This window comes from Copadichromis virginalis, linkage group LG7 (assembly GCF_057382275.1).
Source record: "Copadichromis virginalis isolate Kocher_CV1m ecotype Utaka linkage group LG7, C_Virginalis_male_GT1.1, whole genome shotgun sequence".
NCBI classification, from domain to species: Eukaryota; Metazoa; Chordata; class Actinopteri; order Cichliformes; family Cichlidae; genus Copadichromis; species Copadichromis virginalis.
In genome coordinates this window covers 15,472,409-15,496,634 of record NC_140624.1, presented here as the reverse complement: position 1 = coordinate 15,496,634, position 24,226 = coordinate 15,472,409, and the positions used below count along the sequence as shown (strand labels likewise).

Genomic DNA, 24,226 nt, shown 5'->3' with positions numbered 1-24,226 from the left:
AGAAATCCATATTAAGAGAAGCAATGCTGCTGTATGGGTTCTACTTATTTTTCTGTAGCTAACCTTGCTCCTGTGACCTGGAGTTTTCGTCTGGATTTTTATAGCGATCAGAATGAGCCAAAACTTCAGTGTTTGGAAAAAAAAAAGAAGCATAGGGTTCATTTATACCTGCTGTGGCTAACAACCTCCACGTTTTCAGCTCACCTTCACATGTGTCAGATGTCGAATGCAGGGAGGTTATGGAAGGAAATATCTGTTCCCCAGCACAAACAGGATGAAACTATAATAGTATTAAAGCATTTCTTCCCAAGTCTACAAATCTAGTCCAGAAAGAGGAGCTAAATTGACAACCTTCTTTACACCTACTGGTGTACACAGTTTGTATACAGTTTGTTTTAATTCTCTATTTATACTCACTTTATTAGGTACACCCGCTCAACTGCTTGTTAATGAAGTGGGGCAGGTGTAGAGTGTGCCTTCTGCTGAAGTTCAAACCAAATAACAGAGGGAGGAAAGGTGATTTGAATGTGGCATGGTTGTTGGTGCCAGACAAGGTGGGTTGAGTATTTCACAAAAAGCTGATCTAATGGGATTTTCACATACAGTTGTCTCCAGGGTTTACAGAAAATGGACCGAAAGAGAGAAAATATTTAGTGAGCAGCAGTTCTCTGGGTGGTGATGACAGAAGAGAATAGCCAGACTGTTTTGAGCTAACAGGAAGGCAACAATACCTGACATAGCCACTCGTTACAATCAATGTATGCAGAACATCTCTGAACACAGAGAAGCAGATGGACAACACAGAAAGTCACTGTTGTCAGCTAACAACAGGGAACCAAGGATATAGCTTGCACAGCCTCACCAAACGTGCACAAGAGAAGACTCGAACAACATTGCTTGATTTGATGAGTTTCAATTTCTGCAGGAGTGTTGGGAAGGTAGGCTCTGAATTTATCATAAACAACATGAAAGCATGGATCCATTCTGCCTTAAATCAGTAGTTCACGATCATGGTGGCATAATTTTGTGGCACACTTTAGGCTCCCTTAGTACCGACTGAGCATTGTTTAACCACCACAGCCTGCCCTTTATGACCACAGTGGATAATGCTTCCACCAGGACAACACATCATGTCACAAAACTCAAACTGGTACAACGAGTTCACTGTGCTCAAAACGCCCCCACAATCACCAGATCTCAATCTAATAGATCACCTTGGGGATGTGTTGGATGTTTCCAGCACCTTTATGAATATACGCAATAATGAATTAAGGAAGCTCTGAAGGAAAAAGGGGGTCCACACTCAGTACTTTGTAAGATGTACCTAACAAAGCAGCTAGTTTAAAGTTTCCCCACAATTAAAGTTAATATTTGTAGTTTTTTTATCATTTAGAAATAAAAGTATTGTGCTGAAAAATGACTGACGTCTGGCTAATATTTGGTAGTAAAACAAATCCAAAAGGAGACGAGATGTCCAATTACACTGTGAAACTAATATGAATATTTGAAGCTGATCAGTTGCGATGATTCATGAAGAGGCTCAGAAGTAAAAAGCGAGCGGATTTATCTATTTTATTTCACATCTGGAAAAAATATCATTATAATACAGATGAGCAGAAATACTTGCTACTTAATGTGACGTTAACTGTCAAAACCTTTTTATCTTTAAGGGGGACCGGTTATGTTTCTCCCTGTTTTCTGTCAGGTGTACTGTTACAGGGGGAAGAGAGGTAAAATAGCTTCTTTCTGTGAGTGTATTAACTGAGGTGTTGCACCAAGAACCAGTCTGAGATAAGTAAGGATTACTTTGGACTGTTAATAATGCGGAGTAGAGTCAAACAATAGACTTAATGTAGAAAAGCCAGTGTGTTAGTGTGAACTACATTACCCAGTGGCCTCTGGGCAGTGATGGGATTCATGGGATTTCTGAGCTAGATGGTCTTCGTTCGTTCCTGGGCTAACGATTGAGGAGAGAGCTGCTGGGAAGGAAAGCAAATAGCCCATCCTGTATTTGTTGGGGATGGTGTGCGTCACATAAACAAACCACACCATATTACCCCCCCACATCCTCCTACTGTATGCCATACCTCCCTGTACCATCCATCTGACCACCAATAAACTCCACCTGCGGTAATCTAATCCCTGGATGTCAGCCTCTCCTTCTGACCGAGGATAGTTACTATTGCAGCACCACCCAGCATTAAACTGACGTACACCATTCTGTACAAAGTGGATAGCCCGCCTTCTCCAGTTTTCATAGCCGACGCTCATTGGCCCTCAGAAGAGCCATGACAGCTTCTTGAGGTGCCTTCACCTGAGGAAACTCCGTGCGGCGAAGCAAGGGAGTAGCATATCGGTGGACTCCCTCTACCTGTACGCGGACTGTCCTTGATTCAAGAATGTCGATTGCCTGCTGGTCCTCCTTTGACCTGGTGGCCTCCTTTTCATTCCTAAACGGGAGGACGTCAAGCTGCCATAGCCTCTAAACATCTTTGGAGAGCTCTGAAGTCTGTGGGATGAATGATGAGTGCAAGCATGCCTGTCCAGCCGCTGGATGAGGAAGACTCTTGGCAGGTCCCTGCAGCATCAACCCCAGCTCTGTGCAGACTGCTACTGTCCCTCCAGGTGGTCCACGAATCACCGGGTATACTGGAGTGATAAGGTGCGGGTGATCTGATCCAATCAGGATCATAGGTTTCACCTTGCTGAAACCTGTGAAGGGAAGTCTTTGTAGATGACTGTACTTCCTTTTGAGTGTTTCCACTGGGCTAGATTGCTCCGCCCGAACCAGTTGTTTTGTTGTGAATGCATTTAGTATTTGATGCCTCACCTTCGGCTTAGCTTTAGTGGACACCTCCAATGATATGCTTCCCCCATGCAGCTGCAGGACATCCTGTCTGATGGTTCGGAGGGCCAGAGCCTCGTCTGTTGGGGCTAGGCCGAGGAACTTCACAGCAGCAGGCAATATTATGGTTCTCTCTGAACCGTCATCCAGCACAGCATAGGTGTCCATGGTTTTCTTCCCATTGTGGAGTTGAACTCTTACCACCTTCAACATCACTCTCCCAGAGTGACTGGGATGGTCAACATAGATGACACTGGATGCTGTGCACATGGTCAGGATACTGAGGTTCTGCTCTTTAGCCTTGGCGAGGCTATGTAATACAAGGAGGTGTTGCTCACCACAGGTGCTACAGGGTTTCTTGAGCGTGCAGTTGTCAGCAGAATGGTTCCGGCCACACCTCCAACATTTATTCTTATCTTTGATCCAGTCCAAACCGCAGCCACATCCAGCCGGGAGAATTCATTACATCTACTCCAGTAATGCTCTGTCCCTTCACAGAAAGGGTAGTAAGGCTTGAAACGTTCTCTTTTCTTCTGCATCGCAACAGCCTTTGGACCTGGATGGGCCACAGCAGGTGGTTTGGTGGCTGTGGTTTCAGGTCCATAATAAACAGAGGCCAACTTGGGTTTGCACAGGATATCGCTGAGTTCACTCTGTACCAGTTGTCTTGGCTGACCATACTTCTGCTCAAGAGCCCTCATTGCACTAGTATATGGAGTTGGGTCATGGATGTAGCGTTTAGTCACTTGGAATGCACTTGGGAACTTCAAGTGATCTAGCAAGATCTGATACTTATAATCCTCGGACAAGTGCTTGTGAGGCCCAAGAACACTATCCAGTCCTTTCTTCAGTAAGGCAAAGTCACTCTCCTTCCCAGAACTGAAAACAGTGAGCTTGGGCTTAGGGAGGCCATAGAATGATGCAATCAACATTTCCAACATATTGGGTTCTGAACTCACGTGGTTTGCTGCTGGGGGCATACCTGGCTGAGGTCTAAGCTCCTGTGCAGATAGCACAGGCTGGAATGAAGCATATCGAGGCTGTTGAGGCAGAGGGCAAAGTGGGGGGATCCATGGCTCGAAACCCCGAGTGAAATCCTCCTTTGCAGTAGAAGGTTGCATAGTGGCTGGCTCAGCCACTAAGGGAGGGTCTGGTTGAGGTGTCTGCGATGGCACAGGAGGCCCAGACATCTGTATTGCTGGTGGAGCTACAGTGCTGGCTACAGCAGGTGGAGCAGGAGTTGCTGGATGCACTGGTGTGAGAAGATAGTAAGGACATGGCGAAGTGAATCTCGGGGCAGACGCTGATCTATCCATAGAGAGCACTGTGGGTGGCCCAACGTGTGCAGTGGAAGTGCCAGGGACTGGGGCTAAAGGAGCTGACATCACACGGATGGGCTCTGTAATTCTCTCCCCCTCCTGAATTGATTCGGGCTCCCTGGCTGTAGGATTTGGTGTAGAGACAGCTGAAGCCATTGGTTCCACCTCCATTAATATCCCCTTTGGCACTGGAGAGGTGAGCCGCTCAAGTCGCTGCACACGTTTGTTAAGGTCGCGGGACTCTGCTACAGTCACTTGCAGAGATCGCGTCTGATGCTGGATATTAATCAGACAATCCTCCATTCTTCGCCATCTTATCTCCTCCACATCCGGCCTCCTTGTGTAGTGGGAGTCTGACGGTGCCATCATAACCTCCTCTGTTAGATTGGGTGACAGCCTTGGCCCACGGATATGGTAGGACAACTCATAGTCCACCAGATGTCCAGGGATTCGATGGATCCTGCTAGGACTGGGACTTCGTGCATCATCCTGCTCTCTGGAGGCAGCCATGTCATGCAGGTGCGGCATATCCGGCTCGAAGGACCAAAGTGGCTCACCACAGGTGCTGCAGGGTTTCTTGAGCGTGCAGTTGTCACCATTCTGTACACGTAAGGAGGTGGAATAATGAGCAGAATGTGTCCCTTTAAGGTGAAGTGTGATCTAATTGTCTTTATATAATGTGGGCACTGTTCAAGTTCTCATTCAAATAAAAATTGTGTGGATTTTTATGCCTGTAGTTCCTGTTTCAAGGTGCGATAAAATGATAACAATAGCAGTAAAATATAACCCGCTGTACATTTTCAGTTCTCTAGCAGTTTGTCTTCCAGCTTGAGAACCACTGAAAAACATCTGTCACTTTCCACAGGTGGGAAACTGTTGATGGATGATCTTCCTTGTTTACCAGCTCCTGCTTTTTGCTCTGTCTACACTCTCTCCTTCTGTCTGCACTCTGAGCCAAAAAGGAAAAAAAAAAATTCAGACCTGCTCCTCACACGAAGAGACGGTTTACACCAGAATAGAAACACCTCGTGCAGACAGTGTGTAATTCTTATATCAAGTCCCACTTTTGCACACTGCACTCCGCACCAAAATAACAAGTATGCAGACAAAGGGCATTTCAAGGTCAGGAAAATACCAATATGCTGAAGTGCTGCATGCACTAGTTTTCATGCTGTGAAAAAAATAGCACTCTCACCGTCTGTGGCCTCTAAATATTCTTGAAGCTGTTAATGAGACCGAGTAATTTTCGTCTCCAGCAGGCACATCCGTGGTACTGGCCCATAACAATAATATACTGTATTTATATTACCAGCGTTTTCCCATGCTATCGCATTCCCTCGGAACGTGCTCCCAGCAGCTGCGACTTTGCGCAGTTTTCTAAATCCCCTGCAGCATTAACACAATCTGTTCCATCAATATTACACACAAACCTTAAGTACCACCATCAATATAAAAATCCGTGTAGTGACCAGCTCAATTCCTGTTGAACCTAAAGTTCAATACAATCAGTCCACAGGACAGAGAAAATAATTAAACATGCCATTCAGACAATGAAAGGTGATAATGGTGAAAACATTTCAGAGGCTTTTGTTTTTTTGGAAATATTATACAACCTGTGATGTATACAACACAATTACTTCACAGAAAACACTTACACTGGGGGAAATAATTCTTTAGGAAGAGCAATGCTGAGTATAAACCCAAAGAACACTATCCCCATCAAGCATGGAGATGTAAACGTTATGTTTTTGGGCCGTTCTTGTGCTAGAGTACGTGATAACTGTACGTCACTGTGGGGCCATTAGACGGGGCCATGTACCATAAAATCCTGGAAGAGAACCTCCTTCCCTCAGCCAGAACTCTTGGTCTTCTAGCACGACAGTGATCCAAAACATGCAATCATACCACCAAAAAACAAACGAGTGACTAAAGAAGAAGCACATTAACCGGATCAAGAAATTATTTCCTCCACTGTATATTTATTAGGAGGCCCTGCAGACCATGATTGCTGTGGATCTTTAAAAAAATTAAAATAAAAAATAAAGCTTCGTCAACAAAAACAAGAATTTCTTATTTCAAGTTATTTTTTTTTATTTATTTCTTTTTGGCCAGCAAAGAACAGCAGAAGTCACAAATTAAAAGCAAACAAGACACAGTGATTAAACCTACAGTTGTATGATATTGTAATGTTAAAGTGTGCACATACTTTCATGGTGAGCTTCAATATCTCGCAAGATCAATTTAAATTGATGTAGGCGCTCTCTAATAACTGAAGCATCTCGTCCACTAATGAGTATAGAAAACATGTGAGTTACTGACAGCGGACTGACCTGTCTGTGGGGGGAGGAGGCTGCAGGAAGTGCTGATGCTCTGACTCAGACCCTCAACCTCTGGTTTAGGCTCCGGGCTCAGAGGCACAGACAGGAAGTGGTTGAGGTTGGTTGGATGAGTCTGACTCTGGGCCAGGCAGGGCAGACTGCGGCGAGATGGCTTTAGGCTCTTCTCCTTCAGGATCTCGCTGATGCTTGTGTGCATACCTGAGGAAAAAGAAACGGAGGAAAAGTTCATGCCAATAGTTGCTTAAAAGAAAGAAGAGCAGTCAGAAATCTCTCAAGCCCTAGCAGGTCCTCCTCCTGAAGGTGCCTGTGTGGGCGTGTCCCACCACTTCTTCTGCCTGAGGTGCCACCTTTCCCTGTAACGCAGCTGACTCACATCAGTAATTAAAAGTATTTAAGCCCAGGGAAAGGTGAGCTCTGGGCCAGAGTGCCATTTTGTGTGGTGTTTGCAGCTAGTGAGCTGTGTGTGTTTTGTGGTGTTTGCAGCTAGTGAGCTGTGTGTTTTGTGGTGTTTGCAGCTAGTGAGCTGTGTGTTTTGTGGTGTTTGCAGCTAGTGAGCTGTGTGTTTTGTGGTGTTTGCAGCTAGTGAGCTGTGTGTTTTGTGGTGTTTGCAGCTAGTGAGCTGCGTGTTCCTTTTGACTTTTTGCCTTACTGACCGACGCCTGAGTTTTTGTTTGTTTCTTTTATGGTGATAACGGCTTGTCCGTCTCTTTTAGTTGAATTACTTCAATAAAACTGTTTTATTTAACTGTTTTGCCTCCCTGACTCCTTTTTCTGACCCGGTCGATTTTGTTACTTCCCCCTCACCGCCTAGACCCCTGCAGGGGAACGTAACAAGTGGGGGCTCGTCCGGGATCGTTGAAAAGGGAGTTTTGAGTTGGAATTGGTTTTTGATTATCTGGCTGTTTTTTACCTTTGGAGATTCAACTTCCCAGTTTAGTTAGGTGAGTGCCCAGCTGAGCTTTGTTTTAAGTTCTTCCTTCGGGCACTCTTTTGTTGTTTTGCCTTTTTTATTTTCGGAGTAATCCTGGGCGGGGATTAGTTCCCTGTTGGGGGTAGGCAATTCAGGGCTCCGGTCGCTGGAGTTCTGCCTTTCAAGTTGCCTTGAGCCCAGCACGCTCCAGAAGATAGGTAGGTAAAGTTTGTTGTGCTTAGGAACTGGGTAGGTTGTATTTGTTAATGTGTGTGTAGCAAAAGGTAAGTTGGTCAAGAAGAGTAAGTTGTTCGGTTACCATTTATTGTTGGCTAGCCTGTGAGAACTGGCACAGGTGTGTGTGGTGGTTTTCTTCAGGCTGAAATGGCGTTCCAGTTGAATCAGCTGGAGCTGACGAGCACTGGGCCTACATCTGTTGGTGAACAGGTGTCTAGAAGCTCGTTTGTAAGTAATAACATCCACCTGGTTCCCGTTTTCTGTGAATCCAGTGTTGAGAGCTTCTTCAGTGTATTTGAAAGCATAGCAACTGCATTACAGTGGCCTGAAGATGTGTGGGGGGTGATGTTGCTGTGTAAATTCACAGGTAAGGCTCAGGAAGTTTGCTCTGGTCTGTCTATGCAGGACAGCCTAGTTTATGAAAAGATTAAAAGTGCTGTCCTCCAAGCCTATGAACTTGTGCCTGAGGCCTATAGGCAGAACTTTCGAGGTTTGGAGTTGGCACAGGGTCAGTGCTACCTTGACTTTGCTCGGGAGAAGGCAAAGCTTTTTGGTAGGTGGTGCTCTGCAAGCCAGGTTAAAAGTTTGGGGTCGTTACGTGAGCTCATGCTTGTGGAGGATTTTAAAAACTCTGTTCCTGAGTGTATTGCTCTTTATTTAAGTGAACAGAGGGTTTCCACTTTACAGCAGGCTGCCATACTGGCAGATGAGTTTACCCTAACTCATAAAACAAATGCCGTAGAATGTGACATCCCTTCTCACTACAATACATCTTGGAGAGCTAGGAGTGAGCCAGCTAACGAGGCTGAAAAAGTGGTGGTTTCAAGTTCCAAAGCAAAACTGTGTTTCTTCTGCCACAAGCCTGGCCATGTGGTTGCTGATTGTGTGAAACTGGCACTTAAGCGGAAAGCGTATCGAAAGGGAAGAAGGCCTGATTTGAAAACAGTCACTCATGGTTCTCAAACTAACAAGGTTGTCAGGCCCAGCAAAGGACCACACTTGGGGCATAGTTGTTTAAGGGGCTCCTGTGGTCAGTGTAAGGGATCAATTAACCCTGAGTGGCTGCTGGTTGACAATTTCCCAGGTCCCCAAAATGACCTGCAGGGGGACAGGCTGTGTATAAAACCACCAGTAAGACCCGCAACCCTGGCTAACAAACATGCCTGTACCGGTGACTTGAGGAATCGTCTGCAAAGTGTTGCAGAAAGGTCTTCTGACTGCCTGTGTTCTCCACATGTGATGGCTCAAAAAAGCCCTAGCCATCACATGAGACATTGTTTTGAGGGTCTGGGGCCACCTTCAGTAAGTATTTTGAACCCATTGAGATGGGGTTGGCAGCTTCCGCTGACAATGCCTAACCGTTGCTATGGGGTTTGGTAGGTGGAAAACCTGCAATTTGGTGATGCAATGGTTACGGACTTGATTAATCATTTTGGTTATCGAGATAATTTGACAAACCACGGGTTTGTATTTATGGGAGGGGGTGTTACGGCCCTAGCAGGGCCTCCTCCTGAAGGTGCCTGTGTGGGCGTGTCCCACCACTTCTTCTGCCTGAGGTGCCACCTTTCCCTGTAACGCAGCTGACTCACATCAGTAATTAAAAGTATTTAAGCCCAGGGAAAGGTGAGCTCTGGGCCAGAGTGCCATTTTGTGTGGTGTTTGCAGCTAGTGAGCTGTGTGTGTTTTGTGGTGATTGCAGCTGGTGAGCTGCGTGTTCCTTTTGACTTTTTGCCTTACTGACCGACGCCTGAGTTTTTGTTTTCTTTTATGGTGATAACGGCTTGTCCGTCTCTTTTAGTTGAATTACTTCAATAAAACTGTTTTATTTAACTGTTTTGCCTCCCTGACTCCTTTTTCTGACCCGGTCACTTTTGTTACTTCCCCCTCACCGCCTAGACCCCTGCAGGGGAACGTAACAGCATACCTGAGGAAAAAGAAACGGAGGAAAAGTTCATGCCAATAGTTGCTTAAAAGAAAGAAGAGCAGTCAGAAATATCTCAAGCCTAAAAAAATTCCATGCATGAGTTTTTCAGAATAGCTCATGGAGAAAAAGAAAGTGTTTTATACACTTAGTTTTATGTCATATTGTACAATTTATACACAGATCCACTGTGAAATTTATATTTCTATATACGGCAAATAGAATAATACAAATATGTTTTAATCAGATGCACTTGCATTAAAGGATGGATTGGCTTTGGCTGCGCTCGTTGATGAAGCTCTCAAAGAGACATCAAAAAAACAAATTATGCAGAGAGAACTACTCACCACTACATCAGCACTTCATTATAAGTCAGCAATACTACAAAAGTGGTACTCTAAAGTCCATGTGGTATGTGATGGTTACACGTATTACCACGAAAGTCTCTGAAAATAATCAGGGAAGAGGTCTGCTCACAACTCACACCGTTAGATTACATGTTGACAGCTGGTAGCATAGTAGCTAATGAATGAGAAAGTGATAAGAAAATATGAAAGGCGCAGAAAGTAAGCTTACTTGTTATGGCTAAGTGGACAACAGTCATGTAATGCTGTTCTCCAATTTCAATGCTTGTACAACATTGTGGAAATCACCACAATGATGGCATTTCAGTTTGGACATTTGATGTTGCATCAGTTTGGATAATTCTTTAATAAATCCAGCTCTTCTGGGTCAGCCAGTTTTATATAATATAATAAACACCGCATGACTGGATTATCTCTTCAATAAAGCAGCTGAAGTCAATAAACAGTAAAATAACACCCCTGGTAAGATGTTAAAGTAAGAAGAACTTGACATGCTGTACATCAATTATAGCATTAATGAGTTTCTTTCCGCTGTTTCCTATCAGGTTTCCATCCATTTTCTTAATCATTTATCCAACCAGGGTCACAGTGGGGCTGAAATCTATCCCAGCTGACATTAGGCAAGATGTAGGGTTACACCTTTAACAGCTACATCACATGACTAACAGCCCAATTCAGAATCAACATTTAATTAAAGTGTTTGTCTCTGGACTGTGGGAGGAAACCAGAGCACCCATAGAAAAGCAACACCAACACAAACATGCAAACTCCCCATGGAAAGCAGATCATGAATCATCACTGAGGCAACACGAGAGTTAGTCAACCTGCTACAAGTTTATATAAAATATTCATCTTATCATTTTACTTCCTTGCTTGTATCTGCTTTGCATTCACCATTTTTATATTTGCTTGTATCTTACAAAACAGCATATATGACCAGTAATAATAACAACAAAACATAAAAAAAAAAAAAACTGAGTGCCCTGAAATCATGAGAGGGGATGAAAAAAAACCCAAAAGAAAGGAGAAATCTCTGTCAAAAGGTCCACTTTTAATGTCTGTCCTTCATAGTGCATTAAAACCATCAGCACTCCCTCATTTCCATCAAATGACGCACTCCAGTACCTCGAGACCAGCAGTGCCTTAGCACTCCAACCGCCTGAACAAATAAACATTTAATAACATTAACTTGTTCTACACCCCGATTAGCTTTGCGCTAACAGAATATTCATCACTGTGACGATGAACTGTAAAGAGAGAAGTTAATGAGAATAATGAACGACCATCAGTTGAAACAGAACACTGTAAATGACCTTCAGCCTCAGCTCTGCAGCTCCTGACTTATTTATTAACGAAATTAAGGCGTTGTCTTTAGACGGGAACGTGACTTCTTTTCACATCCAGTGATGAATTCACTCACTGACCTTCCTGAAACATTCAAGTGAAACATGAATTGATCATTTACTCTCTGTACAGTGAGGGCCCGAGCTGCAAGCTGTTCAATAATTCATTTTCATGACATTGAGCTGAATGGGATTGTCATGGGGAGGCCCTGTAAATTAAAGAGGACGTGGCACGCAGTGTTCGTCGACCGCAGTCATCCTCATCCTTCCATCGTGCTGAAGGTTAAGCATTTAAACCTGTGAGTGTTATGCTGAACACAGGGTCATATATGAGATCTTGAAGAAGATTTTAATTCATTTTCGTGTTTCTCACCTGTCTTCTAGGCCGCACTTTCTCTGGTTTAAAAGCAGGAAGGACCAAACTGACCCCCATGTGGTGTGGGCTTTCCTTGATGACATAACGAGGAGGAAAGCTTGGAGGCAGCTGGAGACCAAGTTTCCACTATTAGCATGCTTAGTATTGTTTAAATATAGTCTGTTAATGAAAGAGCACCGCTTTAAGTTAATTGATTCTTTTTTTCTTCTGGACTGGTCTGCACAATCTTAATAAACAGATATTTACATGCGAATATGCAGAATTTACAAGATGCTTGGTATCAGACCTGGTTTCTGTTTAGAGTCTGCTTGTAGACTAAATTTAAATCAGTGATGAGGTTTAAGAAGGATTTACTTGTAGTTTTTATGGATGAAATAGAAAAATGTAGGAGTGTAAAAAATAAAAAGTTTGAATGGATTATTCAGAGTTTGGACTGAAGCGAGTTATGTAGAAAGCAAAAGAGGGATTGAATTTGCTGATATACAATCTGAAATCCATTTGCTGCTGCATGACAACAGTTTCGCCTCTTATAAGATTTTTGAAATCATCTGCATTTGTAAACAATGACTAATGCACGCGGCAGGATGTCTTGAGCCAGACATCCATTTTTTAACTATCTGGAGATATGCTGGCAACACTGGAGTCTGAAAAATTTGCCTTTGCCCCGTAGGCTAAGGCAGCAGACTGCTTTATATAAACAAGGGTCATTTTGGTAAATCAGGCCACAGTGGCTGCTCTACCAAGGGCCCAACTTTAAAAGGTTATAGCCCGGTGCAAAGTTGTATGTTATAGTTTCTCCTTTTAAAGTTTAAAGCATCCTGTTGCTCTTCATTTTTTACAGTTAATGAATTTAACTGTAAATGTGCAGCATTAATCCCCAGCTCCAAAGACAAAGGGAAAATAAAACAAAAATGCAAGCTTCGAATCGGAAACAACTTAATGACCCCTGATGCTTTTAACATTCAGCCAACCATCACGGGATCTTTCAGCACTGAGTGAGAATAAAGCCAGTTTAATATGCAAGCTTGTCGGCCAATCATGGTGTTCGTTCCCCCAATAACCCCGCAGATATGAAATGAATGAAAGTCGTAAGCTCTAGCTAACATCTACAATGAATTATTAAAGTGAAAAACTTCAATGCATTAAAGAAAAATTGTGCTTACAGCTTAAAATCCACTCCATTCAAGAGCGGGGGATTTAAAAATAACTCTGAATGGTCAGCAAAAACACGACATGGGGGCTGGAAATTATTTTTTTGTTTTCATCATGTAATTTGTCCTCAGGCTCATAACAACATGGGATCACAAAGGTTCCTCCTTGGCACGCTTAACGTTTCAGTCAGTTTCATCAGAGGCATTATCAGAGAGAGTCATTACATGCAGAGACTGAAATCTGTGGGATAAATCAATTCAAAAGACAGTTGTAGAGGCACAACTTCCAAGTTTTAAAACATTATTTTGGGGAAAAGTTTTCAAACTTTTTAAGTGTCAGATATGACTGGTGATCCTATACAAGTTGTCCCAGTGGCCACTAAAAGGCAATGCTTCAAAATAACTGAGCAACTAAGTTCCCAGAGGCATTTCAAGATGGCAAGACTAGTGACAAGACTTGTTTCTGGAAGGACTTTTGATATTTCTAATCAACTCAGAGCTGTAGGTTGTCAAGCACTTTTTTCTGTGGGGAGACTTCTTGTGACAATTACATCTGCACTAACATTTAAAAAGAAAACAGAGCTTTTACGGTCCGGTTAGCAAAAAGGCTCAGCGCGTGTTTTGCTTTATGACTGGAGTAAATCATTGAGAGCTTAAGTGGCTAGAGGCCTAAAGTGTACTGGTCACAGTGGATTAGATTAAAGAGTGGCTGTATCCTTATACAATGTAACTGTCCAATAAGCTGACTCTGTGTTGAATCGCTTATGTTTATGCATAAAGGTTAAAAAAGTCAAACAATGTCCCGATTATTTTAAAAGACAGCAGCAAGACTCAACATGTCTGAGATGATACGTCAGAGCAAAGTGAGCTAATTGGTCTGCGGGGGCACTGCTTGGTGGTCTCGATGGGTCCTCAAAGTTTAAAATAGACCCACAAATTGGAGTTGGTGTTGTGTGAAATTGCTTCTGTGGAAATTGAGATGATTTAGAGATGATAAAAGCACCATTCAAATCAGACTCTGTGGATATTAGGGATATGATAATAGTTATCTGACAATCACTGGCCTGATCAATAATATTGGCCCAATTTTGTCATGCAGGATGAATCTATGTACTCTGTTGTCAGAGCATCTGAAGACGGTGCACTGTGTAAGACATAAATATAAAAGGGGTTCATCTAGTAATGCTTAATCTCGCTGTGTTCTGGCTTAAACTGGTTTGTGAGGAGAAAGTTAATCCCATGTGCATGCTCAGACTGTGCGTGCATGTGTGCACGTCCGAGTTTTGTACGGGACTCGCCCACTATTCAGAGAAAATGACGCTCGCTGTGAGGTGATAAGGTTAAAAAACACCTCCAAATTCTCTCTGCATCAGCATACAACAAAGTCTCTAAGACAGTTTCTGTGCACTCTCGCAAACACCCACTCAGGCTCATCTGACGTGAAGCTGGACGAGCTTCAGGGAGGGTCGTGATCTGGGATTTGGATCTCTCCTGTGCAGCTTGTCCATGACGGTCTTTTAATGTGAGATTAAAAGGATTTTTCAGGTCTGTCCATGTGTGTGGGTATGATACCGTATACATGTGACTGTTTGATCGTATACTGTGTACTCTATTACTGCCTCCAAATGTTAGTGACAAATGCTAAAGCCAAGAAAGGAGGATGATTATCAGATCGTTATGCTCCTCTTGATTAATTCTGTCATAATATGATAAGTCTGGCGTACGCCTGACAGCTTCACAGCACTGTGTCTAGGTGTGAATGCAGCGATTCTACTCTGAGCCAGCTGGAAGAGCAAGCGGTTGATTTGAAAAACAGCAAGGATTTGATGATCAGGTACAAGCAGTGAGATATTAAAAACAGTGCGGTGAAACAGACGTAAAGTTCTGCGGGATGTCACTTTGAGTCACTTTTGTCCGCTATCACTGAAAAGGGCTATGAGGCATTGAGGCTTTATGTGAAAGGATGTTGCACAAAGAGAATTCAGGTCAGTGGGCTGTTTCCCATCATGCCTCTAAGTTTCCTTGCTTTACCCTTTGAATTATTCATCCTTGTTCAGCTTATAACACTTTCGCTGTCACAGCTTTCAAATTAGGAACACTGCATCAAGGCCTTTTCAAACAATGCTGGGGTTAGGTACTTAAGGATTAAACATCACTTGGATTGTGTCATCAGATTACAAAAGAAAAATATTAATTAGACCAAATTACATTTAAAAATTCGATTTTTTCATATTGATTAGTTTACATTTTCATTGCATCCTAAGATAACACTTTTTACATTATCAAAGCGAGTCACTCCTCCATGCTGGATCACCATTATTTTCTTCATGATGTTTAATTAATTTTTTTTTTCAAGACGTGGTGATTTATAGATAATTGAGTTTTTCATTATTTTTTTCTCTATTCACATTTGACACACAATCACTTTGGTTAAGTGCTATGTGTGGCCTCCGATGAAAAAACAGCAGGAGTATCTCAAAAGGAAAATACACTTCACCCGAAGGCACTTCTTTTATTTCATCTCTAAAAGCAAAACAAAGTAAAACTCAGACCAGACGTCAGGCACTGGATAAATGCTGTCAAACCCTCTCTCTCACAGAGAGTTGGTCAGAATAGAGATTGAAAATGTGACGTCATTCAGGGGTAAAACCGCAAAGAATTCTGGGAACTCGTGGCAAGAGGTACTAGCGCACGCAGGCTTTCAATTGAAATCAGTTATACAGCGATAAAAAGAAACACAAAAAATGGCAAGAAGCTGTTGTATTATTAACTGCAATAGCCGGTCGCATGACAGCCACGGAAAGCCGACGGGTAAAGAGATCGGTTGTTATCGGATTACGTCGTTGAGGAGAAATTGTTCGAGCCATGTTTCCGAAGTAACAAAGAGGCGACAGATGGCCTGGATTGCAGCCATTCAAAGACCAAATATAACGTCTCAGAACCCTCCAGCTCACAGGTTAGTCTGCTCCAAGCATTTCCACAAAGGTCAGTGTTTTGTAGTAGTTAATACGTCATTTTTCTTAACATAATTGGTGATATAGGTTACAAGCAAGTCTGAAATTGTCAGATATGACTGGTGATCCTATATAAGAAATTGTCGCGCTATGCTCCTTTGTTTATTGTGCATAAATAGTGAATTGTCCTGACACAATATTGTGTTTCGCTTCTGTTATTATGGTACATTGACAAAAACATATACTTTTATTCACAGGATAAAACAGTTTTTTTGTATCACTAATTGTCCAGTACGATTACAGCATACAATATTATTGTCACTGTTACATTTCTGTGATGCTACCAGAAATTATTTCCACTACTAATTAATTACCGTTGAGCTCAAAGGTCCTATTAATAAACGGTTAACGAATGTGTATTTATGAAGACGATTTGTGAGACTGGTAAACTTATGATACGTACGATGGTCTTTCGTTCTACACAGTGTATTTCAAGGTCCGTACCTGGGCTTGTTGCAGTGACCTGAAGTTACTAAACTTCATGAGTGTATGCACTCACTCCAAGAACCGTGTAATTATAAATATGAGCGTGGTGAAAGTTGGGCAGCACGCTAACGTATTTTGTCCACTCTGTGTGCTCGTAAGGGTCTAACCCTTTCACTCCTTTGATTTTTTCCTCGTATCTTTTCTTTGACTTTTCATCAAGTCTGTCTTTGTACGGACCGGCATTGTTCTCCTTCGTTTTGTACATACCTTTTTTGGGGGGCAAAGAAAAACCAAGAATTTATTGGAACCGGAGAATGAATGTTTTGCGGTGCTGCAAATGCTTGCATTTGATGCGGTACTTGGATTGTTTCGCCACGAGTTCCCGGCATGCAACGCGCGAAAGTCACGTGGTCTGTCAATCTCTATAGATCACTGCAACTGTGAACATGTAACCTTGTTTGTGTTTTTTTTATGATGAAGCTTTTTTCTTCTTCTTCCGTGAACGTCCACATTTATTTTCTAGGATGTGAATTGTTTTTAAATGTCAACTCAATGATTTATTGGTCAAAAATGGATAAAAACCCTGAATAACCAAGTGTGGTGTGTACTGTTATTGTAGAAATATTTAAAATATCATGTCACATTTGACCTTTGACTTTTCATCTGAGGCCACTAGATTGATGTGATGGTCAAAGTGATAATACTGCTATATACAGCTTTTCAAAACTATGTTTCTTACTGCCGTTCAACAGCATAACATTACTTTGGACCTCTGACCTTTTCTTCAAGGTCAAATAAATTCAAATCTTCATAAAATGTCTTTTATCTTTAAAGCTATGCTTGAAATTCTGCTGCCTTTGCTTGTTTGGGAACATTTAGAAAATGATGTTGGTATATGGTGTTTCTAAATATCACATTCAAGGATGCATTTTATACACATTTGACCTTTGACCTCACTTTCACATCTGCGTTTCTTTCAAAATACATTATTTTCCTGCACTACCACAAAGAAAACAAATATTCCCTTAAAAGTAAAGAATACCCAGAGAGTGAGCTGCCCGGGGGAGATTTGCACTCTCGGAGTGTTTCTTGTTATCATCATCACCATTAATGTTATATTTCACTGTACTTTCTGGGTGTGTAATACTTCATGTTTTTCTTATATAATAAAATCTTGACAGAATCAGTTCAGATGATAATAATGTGACCTGAGTGCTCTCTCTGCTAGCTGCTGGGACAGACTTATTCAGAAGTCTGTGTTAATGTGACTGATGTTGTCTCTCGAGAGTTTGGCAGCGTGTTTCAAAGCCCACGTGATTCTTAACTGTAGCGTTTAGCTTGGTTTAACTTCAAGAATAGAATCCCTCCATAAAACAGACATACGGAAGTGGGGCAGCAACGAGAAAAGCTCATGTAGTAAACCATTCATCAGTTTCATTTTTTAGAAACTAATTGCATTTATGACTGATGACAAACACAGTTTTTTTTTTGATTACCATAATAAAATGACTATGAAATAACAACTATGGCCTCTCCCTCACCACCACTGTGGCCTGGATTAACGTTTGTGACCAACACAATTAGCTTTTCCTCCAAACACCTCACAAAATAAACAGTACGGTTCTAGATGACTCAAACCTACTCATGCATAGGTTTGCAGGATCAAGCACCATCAGACTTGACATTTGCAGTAAAACGCCGAGGCAACAGCACATGGGAATGAACAAATGCACCTCCTCTAAGGAGCATTAAGTATGTAAAAAAACAAATATGATCGAGGTCAGAAAATCTGCAGGCTCAGATCAAGTACGGGCCTGTGCGCAGACAGAATACTCCAATACTCCAGCCAAGTGGGGCCTCTGTCTTGTTTTAAAGACTTCACGAGGTTCAAAGAGCCTTTCAGGGTGAGCTGTGAAGGGAAATCACATGTGTTCATTATCCAACTGGTTCTTGTTCATCCACATCCGGTGAGAGGACTTGCTCAGTGTCTGTAATATCCTGTACAAGTCCACATGAAAGTCCACAGTTTCCCCAGGTAAAAGCTTACTTGAACAATACTTGACATGAAGCCTGGCCACAGTAGAATATATTCTGAAATCATTTGAAGCACTACCTTGCCCAGCTGCCTCCATCCTCCTATAAACTGGAAATGATCCTGAGTGCAATGTCAGAGTGTTTTTGGTGAGTAAGACACTGTCGATACTGTAGTCACCTAACTGCCTGCTAAAGTTAAAGGACACAGATCTACAAAAAGCCGTTTTGCTTGTGAACACTGGAACACAATGGGTCGAAGCTCTCTGCATTAGGGTGGATGATGGGTGGAGTGACTGGTAACAGCTTCCAAATCACTGCAAATTTCTGCATGCAGCCCTATTACTGTACTCAGCTATTATTATCATCATTATAAGGTTCACATTATATTTAACCTGCTATAGTTTCATGTCAGCATCCTTGCATATAAATAACTGACACTTGCTACAGAAACCTGTCTGGGCACCCACGCAGAAGTTCAAGCTCACGTCTCTCCTCTTTGAGATGAATGTGCGTCTGGAGAGGAGTTACACTGATCCATCATCATCAGGACAACAGCAGGAGTGCAGTTTGTGTCTGCTGGCTTGATTTGAAGCTTATTGCATTTGAGCCTTTGCAGAAATACACGCTCATCCTCCGTCTTCACCTTCAAAAACTAGGCAGGTGTCAAAGAGTCTGCTGTGTGTGGGGATTGCTCATTTTATAGATATGAAAACAGAGAGGAAGACATGCAGGGACAAAGAAAAATAAAGAACCGAGCAAATGTTATGACTTCACAGGGTTTTAGCTGTCCGGCCGATATATCCATCCACAACAGTAAATTAAATCATTCACCACTGTATGCGAAGGAGGCTTTCCCGCTGGTATAGCCTCTATTCTTTGTTATCATGCTGTGAGTGGGAAATAAACTCCAAAACATGTGTGTGTGTGTGTGTGTCAGCAGTTCTGGTGAGAGTGTTGTTTGCGTTTTTTTGTGATACACCCCCAGGGATGATGGCGACAGTTACTGCTGATCACACAGGGGGGCGATATGATGATCACACTGTGGAAATTGCCCAGACCTCAGGAACACAATGACACTACGACCACAGACACACATTTAAGTTACTGGGAGAATGGCACACTGGTTTGAAGCACAAAATGATGCCATCTTTAATAAACCAATACTTTTTAAGTTTAAAGACCTGCAAACACTGACTGAAGACACACAGATTACCACATTTCTTTTTCATACACAGTTATGACTCCCCACTTCCAGATGATGAGAAATTCAGTCTTAAAACATTGCTGAGTAAAGTCCGGAGAGTCTTCGAGTCTTGTTTTTCTTCACAGTATTTAAGATTGCCTTAACTCTAAGCTTCTAAAGCTTAATGCTTCATCAGGCATTGAAGATGTATCACCTCTTGGAAAGTTCATTTAATTAGAAGGACCTGAACAAGAGCCGTAACACATAGAGCAAGGGCACTTTTCCCATTCATCCGTCCCTTATCAGGCCTAGCCAGTAAAACATGGTGTGAAGGCTATTCTAATGATATGAGTCATATGAGAATTTTGGTGCAAACAGCTTCCTTGAACGATCTTAAAAGCCATTAGATGGCAAAGGGTGGCGGATTGTTTTCAGTGCACACCTGCCAAGTGATAGATTCACAGCAGAGTGCAATAACGCATCCCTAAGCTTGATTTAACACGCAGCAGTATTCAGTGCATTTATTCAGCTGTCATAAAATTGCAGTTTTGGCGACTCTGTTGTGCACTAATAATTGATTCAGCCCTCAAACTTTTTTTGTGTAATGAACCGTGTGGTTAAACAGTGGCATTAGGCTACAATAGCTTTAAAAGCATTTAAAAAACAGGCAATGGAGCTAAAACTATATGTCATCTGTTTGAGCAAGCGACCCATATGCTGAAAGGCTGCAGGGGCCTAGGCCTGCGAGTCCATCACAAAACAATTAGTATTTGCAAAATAAAGGCTCAAATAAGGGCTAAAAATTCTCAAATATCAAACTTTTTCTATTTCTGTATTTTCTGTCAGTGAAGTTTAAAGACTGTAAAAGGCCTCAATCCTAAAAAAAATCGGCAGGTCTTCATAACCTCCCTCCATATTTCTTGCATCTTACTGCTGGTATTATAGCCCAAACAGTGTCAAATGTTCTTATACTGTTCCTGATATTTGGAGAAGAACTTTTGTGTTACCTTTACCAAAAAGGTGGTGATCCCACTTTATTAAATAACTATCAACCCATTTCTGAAGTTTGCATCCCAGCTAAAGTGCTTGAGAAACTGGTGAATGACCAATTAAAAAAAAAAAAAAAACTTGGTCTCTAATCAGTCTGGTTTCAAAGAACAACATAGCACGGTCACTGCTTCGATTAAACTTTTAAATGCCAACAGCAAAACACTTTGAAATACATGAATTCATAAATGGTTTCTAACATTTATAATTAGCCCCACGGACACGTCTGTCAGTCACGTGCAGTTGAGCCGGACAGCCTGACCGTAAACGTACCTCTGCACAGATGGCAAATTTTTACCCACTGTTTACACAATTCAGGATCCTATTATACAAGCCTGGCAGGACCTCTGGGTTGCATCATTATAGGAGATTAAACATCCTCTTTCTCTTCCAATCTGCATCCTCATCGCTTTAACGTCACACTATCCACTTATGCCTCCGATTGCTTCTGATTCCACTACATGACAGGATTTTCTGCAAAGCCTCTGTTGCATTTCTGCATACACACCTGAGGAGGGAATGGATACAAGCTACAGGATACAATATGCAACATCAAGCCTATATTGTACAGAGGTTTGGTTTGGTTTAAAATGCCCAAATGCTCAGACTCTGCGGGGGTTTGTGGATGTGATTAAATATGTTTTGGGCTCCAGCAGAACTTCTGCCTGCATTGTTCTTATAACCTAGCAACCAAACAAGCGCCGACTATTTAAGGACTGTGAAAGTGTTAAAGCCGCTAACTGCCAGACAACACACACACATGTGCGCACACACATTGTTTTTGTTATTTTGTTTGTTTCAGCCAAGCATGCTGAATAAGTCATCGTACATAAAACTGATGTCTGCCTACTATCCTACAGTAGCCTGTTTAAATATATAATAGACAGATAATATTATCTGTTCTGATATTAGTGTCTGTGGCAATAAACTCATCTGCCTGCTTGCATAAGAGGACAGGTGGTCAGCCCTGGACTGTGCAAGCAAAGGTTTATGCACGTGTGCATGCACACACCACAACAACAAATACACAAAAACTTCAACATTTACTGTAGAAAACTGCAAAGAGAGCACAGCCTCAGTCCTACAGATGCCATCTACCACTGACAAGCACTCGCAAACATCAAAGTTACTCCCTTTTAAGCTAATGAGGGCTTCTGGGTTAAAAATAAATAAATAAATAAAAAAGCAACACCCATGATGAAGATGAGCAGAATATCATCTGATATAGAACATACAAACTATAATAGAAGCCGGCTGGAAGGACTACACACCTCTCACCAAAGTGCACAACGCTATGTAGAAGCATGGAGCTTAGACTTAAATCTTTGATTGAAGAACCAGGTTACCTTTAAATTTTTATTCGCTTAAAGCAAAAAAAAAAGAAGAAAAACTTTCTGCAGAGTGTTCAGGATTTCAACATGATCCACCAGCATGCTGCAGACAAATCTGACTTCATGATCAGTCTGCCAAAGAGCATTTGAAATTCACTCAAATCTTTGAAAGCACAAATCAGATGAGTCATTTTTGCCAAAGACTAACTGTAGCTGTGCTTTTTTTGCTGTTCATATCACCCGAGTGAGATATTTTTGAAGGCAAGATGAAAAGGACATCTCTTCTGTTAAATTTCAATTTCAATTTTTTGCTGCAGGAATCCTACTAAAGCTTTTCATATGGATTCATATGGTGAAACAGCATTTCCAGCTCCAAGCCTTTTAATGCATATGGCGCAATTGATTGTGTTCCAGGAAGTGCAATATAATCGCTGAGTTTTGCTTTAGCAGGCCTTTGTGAGCCAAAATTCACCACCTTCGCGTTTATTTTAATGGTGCACTTAACAGCCACTGAAATATTGAGTGGGTCCTCTGGGTTACAAACTTTAACATAAATCTGATATAGTCCTCTGGAGCGCTGACTGAAGTCACGAGGTCATTATTCTGAGCTTATAAAATTGTATAATGTAGGATTTTCTCTGATGCATTAATACAGAAGGAAATAATAACTGAACAGACGAACGATTTGCACGATTAAACAAAGAATCCAAAATAAACAGAGAGGTGAACAAGAGCAGCCTTTCCCAGCAGGGCATCCCCCACTCATGAGGTCGAGGTGCTCAGCAATGTCTCATCAGAAGCCAGGGGATGCACCTTCCCATCTTCAGCTGGGTACGCATAACAAAAGAGGTAACTGTTCCACATTTATTAGCCTAGCTCAGCATGAAAAACAAGATCTTTCTTCATCGTTTTTCTAAATTTAGACAGCAAGAACCGCAAAGCATTGAAGAAGCACTAATTTCCCCCAAGGAACCCTACTTAGGGTGTAAAATCAATACTGGCCCAGCAGTGTAATCAAGCTGCACTTAGAAGCTGTTGTATGTGGCACTGTTTTTTGGGTTTTTTTCCCTCACAGATTTGCAGCAGTGTGCAGACACGAAGTAGTTTTCTTTTACAGAACAGTTTGTCCTGTGTGTAAAAAGAGTACCTGTCCGAAATGCAAAACAACCAACAGCACACCAACATGGAGAAATTAAATCTGACTGTTTTCCCCTCCATTTTGACTGCATTACAGGAACTTTTAACAGCTTCATTAAAAAAAAAAAAAAACAACTGTCAGAAAACGCTGAGGAAGCTACTCCTCGCAGGTTTCAGGGCACAAACATATCACTTTGTCACAAACTATCTGGCATGCTTCTGAACAGATCTAAACAGAATGGTTTTTATTTATTTTTCCCCTTCAAAGCACAGCTGAATATTAAGTTTGGTTATCAGCTTCTTGTCCTACTCATTCATATGAGCATGGATACGAACACAAGTTTAGAAACTGGGCTATTTTTTGTATGAACTGCGCAGAAATGTGTTTTCTCTGAGAACCCGCAGCTTTCCGCTTAAATCTACCAAACGTGCTTCAAGTTTCAAGTTGTTGATCTTTGTTTTGCATTACTGATCATTTTGACCTGTACGGTTTTATTTAACTAGGCTGGACCTTTATAATAAAAACGTGGGTATGACTGTCGGTGCAACGTCAAGTAGCGGACAAAATACCAAAAGTGCAGGTTTCAGAAACAGGCTTCTTCCCAGGAGGACGAGGCTGCAAAGCTTCCAACTCTGCGTCACACTAACAGCAAGTGGAGAGACCATTACCTCCGAGCACCACTTCACACACAAACTGTTCAACAAGAGGAAAAAAAGTAGCCACACTCGTCTAAAAACAACGACAAAAAAGAAAATCACATCTTGACACCTTGAATTTCCCCTGACGTTATCCACAAACCTTTCTGCTGCTTGAAGGACTGGATTGAGCCCGAGTGGTGCACCATGGCGGCGTTCAGTTGGTTCCCAGCGCAAATCAAATTCCGTATTTAAAAAAGCAAAACTGCGGAAAACATGGGAAACTGTGGCGGGGTTGTGTAGGTGTTCCCTCAGCTCCCATCCTGCCAAACGAGCTCACTGGCGATGCGCAAACGCCAGCAACACCTGTCTCCTCTATGCAAGCTCCCACCCCCCTACCCCAACACCCCCCTCCGCTCCCCTATCGCCACCATCCACGGCTGTTGTCATGGCGACCGGAGGTAGGGGAGGTCCTGAGATGGACGCGTCCACCTCCTGTCCTCCTCCGTGCTGATTTACTAAAGCTGCGGGAAATTACCACGGACGGCAAATTGCAAATGGACCGTCGACAAATTTGATTTGCTCTCCAGTTATCCTCCTGCTGAAAGCTGC

At 42.2% G+C, this 24,226-nt stretch overlaps 2 protein-coding genes across 4 annotated transcripts in view; both read right to left on the bottom strand.

Annotated features, from left to right (window-relative positions):
* The window catches only part of ano3 (anoctamin 3), a 48,300-nt gene extending 24,297 nt beyond the window's left edge, over positions 1–24,003 (bottom strand). For all 3 annotated transcript variants that reach the window (XM_085462049.1, XM_085462052.1, XM_085462051.1), the window contains exons 1-2: positions 23,778–24,003; positions 6,495–6,701 (exon numbers count right to left, since the gene is read on the bottom strand). In XM_085462049.1, the coding sequence (XP_085318175.1) occupies positions 6,495–6,701; positions 23,778–23,823 (253 nt within the window). In that variant the 5' untranslated portion in view covers positions 23,824–24,003. The remainder of the gene's footprint in view (positions 1–6,494; positions 6,702–23,777) is intronic.
* LOC146704729 (uncharacterized) lies at positions 1,310–4,754 on the bottom strand. Its single transcript, XM_085462053.1, has 2 exons — positions 2,831–4,754; positions 1,310–2,712 (listed from the first exon to the last, which is right to left on the bottom strand). Exon 1 carries the CDS (start codon positions 4,690–4,692, stop codon positions 3,118–3,120), a length of 1,575 nt encoding a protein of 524 aa, XP_085318179.1. The 5' UTR covers positions 4,693–4,754; the 3' UTR covers positions 1,310–2,712; positions 2,831–3,117.
* Positions 24,004–24,226: the final 223 nt, after the last annotated feature.

Coding starts and splice junctions, on each gene's coding strand:
- LOC146704729 (XM_085462053.1), bottom strand. CDS start 4,692: ATGCCGCACCTGCATGACATGGCTGCCTCCAGAGAGCAGGATGATGCA.